The sequence below is a fragment of the Candoia aspera genome, chromosome 9, assembly GCF_035149785.1.
Source record: "Candoia aspera isolate rCanAsp1 chromosome 9, rCanAsp1.hap2, whole genome shotgun sequence".
Classification (NCBI taxonomy): domain Eukaryota; kingdom Metazoa; phylum Chordata; class Lepidosauria; order Squamata; family Boidae; genus Candoia; species Candoia aspera.
This window is the reverse complement of record NC_086161.1, coordinates 60,813-69,618: the sequence shown is the minus strand read 5'-3', so window position 1 is coordinate 69,618 and position 8,806 is coordinate 60,813. Positions and strand designations below refer to the sequence as shown.

Here is an 8,806-nt window from a genome sequence, read left to right as displayed (position 1 = left end):
CTAGATGAAGCAATGTAAAAGTGAGAGATGGACCATTTCAGAATCTGTCTGGAAAAAAATCTTCCTGACTGCAGCAGGGAAAAAAAACAAAGCCATCAAAGATGTAGAAAAGAGTACATTTAATCAGAATTAAAAAATACAGTTAATAGTTGAAGGATGCACATCACCAATCCTCTGCCATAATATATGTTTCGATAAAGACCCATAAAACAAGTCCTTCCAGTCTTGGTATGAACTAAATTGTGCTATGAGCAAGGACAGGAGAAAAGCTGCTCCAGACCACTCATAGGGAGAGATCTGCCCAGAGAAGCACCAGTCCCACAATGGAGAGGCCCAAGGCCTCTTGTAGTACCAGCATCTGGGGGGTGTTGCTCTTCTGTTGCTTGATTAGACACATGGTGATCATTGCTTGAAAAACCAGCTCAGTTTCAGAGGTCAGCAGTCCAGTTGAAATGGGGGGGGGGGCGGAGGTTGGAATTTAGCTTTCTTCTGGCACCTTCATCAAAGGATATACCAAAAGTTTGTAAGGAAGAGCACATTTGGCCATTGCCCATTCTTATTTACCCAGTATCTCCTTTTAGCTTCTGGTGCTGCTGAGAACACTGATGAATACGCCTAATGAGTGCCATGGATACAGTGCCAGTACTTCAGACAGCACACCAATAGGTCAGGTACACCAGCCTTTAGGAAAAGGACAGAAACCAGGACCAGAAATTAACCTCCAGAATCCAGAAACCAGCAGTGGAACTGGATATGCTCATGACCTGTTTCAGCCTCTGCAAAGATGACTGATTTTGTACTTCATATTCCTAGCTGCTGCTGGAGAAGACACAATCACCCTGCCACCCCATCAGCAGTCAACACCTGAACTGGGGATTCTGTGGTGCAGAAGGTGACAACGGCCTCGAAAGAGGAAGCTGAGCAAGAGATATGAGAAGCTATTTTCAGGACTGGGAGAGCCTCAAGCTGTCAGGCCTTCAGATGCATGTGTTTCAGATGGGCATTTGCTTCTCTGGCTCCTTAGGTATGGAAAAGCAACCCACCAGCCAGCTCTCTCCACTCAGCACACACTTCTCTTTCACATTTGTGATGTTTTTCTGAGATGGAAATCTTCAAAAAGGCTTGAATTAATTTCCCAAGAGAAATCTAGCTAAGAATCAATCTCTGACTGCAGCCCAAGAAAACATGTGGAGGCTGTTGGGTATAGGGATAATGTCATATATTGGCGTTAGGCAGGTGGCTTGGCTTTTCCCTGACAAGCAGATTTCCTGTCCATCTAGAAGTGGTAGACCTTGATTTGATTGTTCTCATCCAGCCCAAGCTGCACCAAACCAGAGCCACTGCTGGAGGAATGCGATGTACTTGGCAAGAGAGGGCTGGCAATTTCAGTGAAGGAAAAGCTAAGGACATGGCAAAGGAAACTAGAAAGGCATGAATGTGCAGAAGCACTCCAGCCACAGCCAGAACTGGAAGAGAAATCCCCTAGAAAGGATTGTTCAAACTGGGCTTTTTTCTACCATGCAACCAATCACAGACTGAGTTGGATGGATACATTTAATTAGGGGGATTCAGGGAATCAGGATTCATCTGATTCTCCAGAGAATCAGGATTTGCCTGAAGCAAAGAAAGGGTCCACTAAATCACTCAGAAGCAAATCTCTCCCAACAGCTGAGGAGAAATTCAGGGAGAACTATGATCTGCAAAGGAATGTAGAGTCCTCCCACCCACCTCACCTGCCCTATTAGGGAAACAGTAGAGGCAGGAAGTAGAGGATGGAAATGTGGTGATTGAATGGTCTAGCTCCAATGACAGAAACCACTGAATGAGATTCCAAACCAAATTCTTTGGTAGGGCCAGCACACCGAACAGCCACTAGAAGGCATAAAAAAACTAGAGTTTTCTGTAGCTTTTTGCTGACATCTAATGTTACCCAGATTTTTGCAGCCTAATATTGTAACCTCATGTACAAGGAATGTACCTGGAGGCTACTTCTGCATTTTCACTCCTGCAAAGGTAAAGTGGCTGGTATTGATAGATAAAGGGAATATAACACATATGTACCATTTACATTTTGTCGTCCATTGTGTAATATAAACAAACATAAATGCAAATTTCGCATGTGGAAAAAGTAAGTAGACCCCTACATTTATCACTATCTCAAATATCTAAGATGGTAACCCTGTGCAAGATTAGAACACTGTTAGAAAGGTTCTGGGAGGAACCTGTCTTATTGAAACTTCAGACATTAGTTTATTTGCTTGTTGTTGCTGAAGTGTGTAGTATCACCATGCCTAGATCGAAAGATGTAGGCAGTGAAAGACTTTGTATTCCTAGGTGCAAAGATTACTGCAGATGCTGACTGCAGTCAGGAAATCAGAAGACGCTTAATCCTTGGGAGAAGAGCAATGACAAATCTCGATAAAATAGTTAAGAGCAGAGACATCACACTGACAACAAAGGCCCGCATAGTTAAAGCAATGGTGTTCCCTGTAGTAACATATGGCTGCGAGAGCTGGACCATAAGGAAGGCTGAGCGAAGGAAGATCGATGCTTTTGAACTGTGGTGTTGGAGGAAAATTCTGAGAGTGCCTTGGACTGCAAGAAGATCCAACCAGTCCATCCTCCAGGAAATAAAGCCAGACTGCTCACTTGAGGGAATGATATTCAAGGCAAAACTGAAATACTTTGGCCACATAATGAGAAGACAGGACACCCTGGAGAAGATGCTGATGCTAGGGAGAGTGGAAGGCAAAAGGAAGAGGGGCCGACCAAGGGCAAGATGGATGGATGATATTCTAGAGGTGACGGACTCGTCCCTGGGGGAGCTGGGGGTGTCGACGACCGACAGGAAGCTCTGGCGTGGGCTGGTCCATGAAGTCACGAAGAGTCGGAAGCGACTAAATGAATAAACAACAACAAGATCGAAAGAGCTCTCTGAGGACTTCAGAAAGAAGTTTACAGATGCCTATGGGTCAGGGAAGGGATTTAAGATCATCACCAAACAACTGGACACCAATCATTCCGCTGTCTGGAATATCATCTACAAACGGAAAAGGTTTCAAACAACTGCCAACTTGCCCAGGCCAGGCCGTTCCAGCAAGTTCAGCCTGAGAGCAGAACACAAGATGCTGAAAAAGGTATCTAAGAATTCCAGAATTTCATCACATGAACTACAGGTAGCTCTCACCACTATTCATGTCAAAGTGCATGAGTTTACCATTAGAAAGAAGCTGCACAAGTTAGATCTAAATAGGTGTCCCAGGAGGAGACCTCTGCTGTCCAGAAAGAACATCAGGGCAAGACTAAAGTTTGCTGATGAACACCTAGGCAAAAACTAGGACTTCTAGAACAATGTGCCCTGGACAGACAAGACAAAGATAGAGTTCTTCAGCCACAGTACCAGAAGATACGTTTGGCAAAAACCAAAGACAGCATTTCACCATCAGAACCTAATACCAACTGTAAAGCAAGGTGGTGGAAATGTTACAGTTTGGGGCTTTGCTGCATCAGGGCCTGGGCAGCTCACCATGGTAGAATCCACTAAGAGGTCTTCATTGTACCAGAAGGTGCTTGAAGATAATGTGAGACCATCTGTCAGAAGACTGAAGCTCAACTGAAAGCAGACCTTGCAATATGGTAGTGACTCTAAACATTCCAGTAAATCCACTAAAGAATAGCTGAAAAAACCAGGAATGGAGAGCTCTGGAATGGCCATGTCGAAGCCCAGATCCAAATCCAATTAAGATGCTGTGGGGTGATTTAAAATGGGCTGTGCATGCATGAAACATCTCACAGCTGAGAAAATTCTGCATGGAGGAGTGGAAAAAAAGTTCCTCCCAGTCAATGTCAAAGACGTGTAGACAATTATAAGAAATGTCTACTTGAGGTTGTTTCTGCCAAAGAGAATACCAGCTATTAGAGGCAAGGGTTTACTTACTTTTTCCACAGAAGGAAATAGCACATCTGTTAATTTTTTGTTGAATAAATGATTGCAAAATCAATTTTTCATAGTTTTTTGTTCAATTACATAACACCTTTATCTTTACATACTGCTGGAGTGAAGATAAAATATTGATACGTCCACATATGTCAAAAAAGAAAAAAATTACATGGGGTGTACTTTTATTTTTCACATGGGAAATTTGCATTTATGTTTATTTAAATTACACAATGGACAACAAAATGTAAATGATGCATATACATTATATTATATCCTCTTTACCACTGAAATGAAGATCAAATATTTGTATGTTGAAATATGTTGAAAAAGTCAAAATTTCAGTGGGGTGTACTTACTTTTTCACATGACTATAGAACAAGGGCTGGGAGAGAAGGGAAGGACATGCAGCTTTGTTTTTCTGCAGCCTAATGAAAAACTTGTTGCTGAGCAAGTCCTTCTGACTGAAAATGAGAAGGGCAAGAAACAGTCCACTTGACAGATCAAGCCCACCACCGGGTTGTAACTCTCCTCCCTCCCCCGGATACAAATTATAATGCAGATTAGTTTATTAGACTTGGCCACTATAGACACAGCTTATTATTTTCAGTGTCTCTGAATCTTAACGCCTTTTTGGGAACCTGCTGCACTGGGAGATATCTGTTAGTGGCTGTGGAGCTTAGAAAGAAGCCAGCCTGAATAAAAGGATACCCTTTGGAGTTGTGCTTGAAGCTCTCCAGCCATTTCTTATTGGCGTCAATCATGCTCTGGATGTTGGGCTTCTCAGTCTTGGAGCCCTGAAAATGAGGGTGCTGGAACAGGCAGACTTGCTTGCTGTTGGGAAGCAGGAGGGTGGGGAGAATCAACCAGGAAAAGAGGTCAAGCAGCAGACAAATTGGTTGCATTCATGCAGCAACCTTAATCAGGTCAGGTGAAGACCAGCAGACACAAGGAGGCCGATGGGGAAGGTTTTTGCCTTTCTGACAGGACTCTTGATATCAGAACAGGCTTAATTCTCCCTAATCTTGCTGGCTTCCTCAGATATGAGGACATCCCTTCTCTTTCCTGAGTTGGAGGAGAGGTACCACAGCAAGTTGCAAAATGGCTATAATACAATGTTCCTCAGGAGACAGATCTTACTTTGTGCTAGCTGACCCAGTCAATGCTGTAAGGCAAGACACAATTATCTTGCCTGACATATCAGCTATGGGTGTGAGAATATACCGTACCCAGTTGTTAAGGAGTCCAGCTTGTCATCTTGAGCACCAAGCCCACCACAGGGCAACGGGAACTTCCCTGAACAGAAGAGACAACATTTACAAAATAACAAAGAGCTTTCCATCATTAGAACCATACCATATTTTTCTTTCAGACATCAATCAAGAGCCTTTGGCTTTCCAAGAGTTTCTAATAAATAATGTTACTTATTCCAAATCTAGTCTCCAAGAGCTGGGTGGATTTGTCCTTGCAGCCTGCAGTATTTTGCAGGGGGTTATTCTCACATGTTTCCATCCCCCAAACTCCATGTTTGGAAAGACAATTTAATTTTGGTCCAGGCACTGGGTGATCTTCACTGAGTCCTATCAGGAAAGATCTTTTCAATGGATAAAAGGCTTTCTTTACTATTGTTACATCATAAACCCAACTTGGGTTTATGGTCTTATTTCTGTCCTTTCTTCTGTCATCTGAAGAAACAACCATAAAGAAAATTCCCCATGTATTAGGCTCCAAATATAAGCTATTACTGGGAATGTTACTTTTACTAAATGCTCAGGGTGCTCTTGAGATAGAAAATGAAAGCACCCAAAGGAGAAAACCTCAGGCAACCCTTTCGAAAGGTAAGTGGAAGTCTCAAGCAAGACAGACAGCCACAAGCACAATTACTGAAGTATGAATTGCTTTAAGCTAAAGATGCAATAGTATGATAGGAGTCGGCAGGGTGGGGCAGGCTTTCCAGGGATGAGAGCTTGGAAATTTATTATGAAATTCTACTCCTGGTCCCCCTTTCTTAACTCAAAAGCCAGGGAGCTGGATCACTAGAAGTATTGGGCTCAGATTGGTGCTTTTGAATGCCAGGTCTCTCTGAAATAAATTTAATCTTGTCTGGGACTTCCTGGTGGAGAAAATGGCGGACTGAAGGACCTCAGAGGACAGTTGAATTTGGAATACTATTTACTTTAAAAAACCTTTGAATTAATTAATTAAATAATACATACTTCCATGGGAACAAGGACTGTTTAGATTTGCTAAAAAGGATGACTGATTGGTTTCCCTAAACAAAGAGATAAGGCACAGTTGTGAAAGATTATATGACTACAGAATTATGGAGTGCCAAATGGGACTAAAGGATATTGAGAAAGAGGGAGAAAAATCCTCTCTTCTACTTCTCCTATCTGGATTACAAATTAAAGAAATGGCTATTACCAAGAAAGCAGCAAAAATCACAGAAGGGAGGAGAGGATCGTTAATAGAACAAATGACAGAAAAAGGGATTACATGCCAGAGACATTACAAAGGATGTTTGAAGAATTGGGGAAGAATGTTACAACATCACGACTGAATTTGTTGAGAGACACCTGGCTACACTTGAAGAATGGAGGAAAGATTTGGAAATATGGAAGAAAAGATGAATTAAAAAATTGAAGAATCTGTAATATAAATGGGTGGAGAGGTTGAACAAATTAAAGACAAAATGGGCATTCTGGACAATAAAACAGAAATAATAAATCAAGAGATGGAAAAAGATTTAGATAATGTGGCACTACTGGAATTAAAAGAAAAAGAGTTTTGCTCGAGACTAAGCTTGTTGGAATTATCAGGGATCAACTCAGCATTGTCTCATAAGCATAAGGGGGTCACTCTAGCAAGACGTATCTCTATTGTGCTTGTGGGATGTCACGTGGGTCACCTGATTTCCTTTTCCTCCTCATTGGGCTTGGGGATTAACAGTCTCCATTTTTACCCTTCTGGCACACATGCAAGCAGGAGTCGCTGCAGGAATTCAGCCCTGCCCCAACCATCCTCTGTCTATGAAGAACCAGTGATGATTAAATGCTGTCTACTATGAATCTACCTGTATCCAGATCTACTGAATAAAAGTAAGCTATTTTCTTCATCTAACTACAGTGCGAAGACTGAATTTATTTCTGAACGTAATTAAACTTAATGTGCAAGTTCCTTTTTTTGGTTCATTTCTGCTCTGCAAGATTGCTGTTAGCTGCTTGGAATTCTTTTATTATCCTTTAAAAACTCCATCAGAGCTGTTCTAGAGGAACCTAGTGAAGACATCAGAGAGACAGTGGTTAAATCTTTAACAACATTTCTGGAATGGGATGAAGAAGACATGAATGCAAAAGTGGACAAAGTGTATAAAATCAGTACAAGATATGCAAAGCTATGAAATGTACCAAGAGATATACTTGTGCACTTTAACAAGAGAAGACAAGGGACCAGGTTCTGCAACAATATTTTAATACTAAGCTGAGGATCAATAATTCAGTAGTAATCATGCTCAAGGAAATACCTATCAGAATACTGTGTAAGAAAAAGCAATATATCTTTTTGACTGACAAACTCAAACAGAAAAAGATACCATTTCATTGGGATAAACTGGTAGCAGTGCTTTTAACTTTAAGCAGCACTGGTTCCAACTTAACTCAGCTCAAAAGCAAGAGACTTTTGAAAGATTTAAAGAGGAATTGGAGGAGATGCAAGTAGATCCAAAAGAAGGAGTAATGCAGCAAATACAGGAAGAGATTGAGGAAGAGACATTGGGCACTACAGGTATAGACTTTTCTAAGTTTACAGCATAAATATGGATTTTAAATACCTAACGTGGAATATAAATGGGGCAAACGCACTTCTGGTGGGGATATGGTGGACTGAACAGTTGTGCCCACGTGCTCAGCAGGCAGAACTGACAACGTGGCAGTTTTTTTGGGCTCAGGCAGGTTTTTCCTGAAGCCCAGAAGTGTTTTTCTGGAAAAAGGAAAACACCTGGAATCACCCCATCTGTCCTCTGGACAGCTGCTTGCAGCCAGAAGATCGCAAACAGCGCTCGCGTTTGACTGGTAAGAGTTAGCCAGGAGGCTGGGACGTCACCATTTTCCAAGCTGTGCTATGGCCTTAAAGGGACACTAAGACCGGCCACCCCATTTCTAAATCACCCAATTTATATTTCTTTTATGTACATGTACCGTGAGAGAGGCTTTCTACAGCAAGGAGAAGTGGGCTCTCTTGATGCTTGTTATTTTTGGGATTAATTTTTTTAAAATATTATTTTTAAGTTTTGGACTTTGTTTTCCCTCCAAATATTAAGGAGGATTGAGAGTAAATAATTGTCTCCTTGTGTAAGGATTGCCTATCCTAAAACACCATCAGACTCATTAACAGGTTCATAAAGATATCTGATTTATTAAAGAATAGTATGCAGGATCACAAAGAAAGCTGAGAATGGAAAAAGCGCACCAAATGCAAACTAAAAAACCCTCGGTACAAACGAGATCCCTCCCCCTGTAGAATCTTCCCAGGCTCACAATCCCAGGCGCTCCTAACGGCTTCTGATGGTCTGCAGGAAAAGTCCTTGAGCAGAGCACATAACCCAAACACATTCCATTGAAATGAACATAGATACAGAGCTTGGCACAAGGTTTCACAGCAGCTCCCTCCCAACAGAAACGCGCGTCAGCACCATGGCATGTGAAACGTTACGATGTACAGTGCACATTGAAACAGTGAACATGACACCCTGTTATTATTTTTGTACTAAATTTGAAGATATTAGCATTTTCCTAAATGTTGAATCAGCTGTTTTGAACTTTCAGTTTTCTGCTTCTACTTCCCCTGGGGGACTGTCTGCATGTTTCACTT

The 8,806-nt window shown here is 41.7% G+C and overlaps 1 protein-coding gene across 4 annotated transcripts in view; it reads right to left on the bottom strand.

Annotated features, from left to right (window-relative positions):
* Positions 1-102: 102 nt before the first annotated feature.
* Positions 103-8,806, bottom strand: part of CEP164 (centrosomal protein 164) — a 47,671-nt gene continuing 38,967 nt past the window's right edge. For all 4 annotated transcript variants that reach the window (XM_063311283.1, XM_063311284.1, XM_063311285.1 and 1 more), the window contains 3 exons: positions 5,167-5,233; positions 4,649-4,771; positions 103-1,376 (listed from right to left, as the gene is read on the bottom strand). In XM_063311283.1, coding sequence (XP_063167353.1) covers positions 1,277-1,376; positions 4,649-4,771; positions 5,167-5,233 — 290 coding nt within the window. In that variant the 3' untranslated portion in view covers positions 103-1,276. The remainder of the gene's footprint in view (positions 1,377-4,648; positions 4,772-5,166; positions 5,234-8,806) is intronic.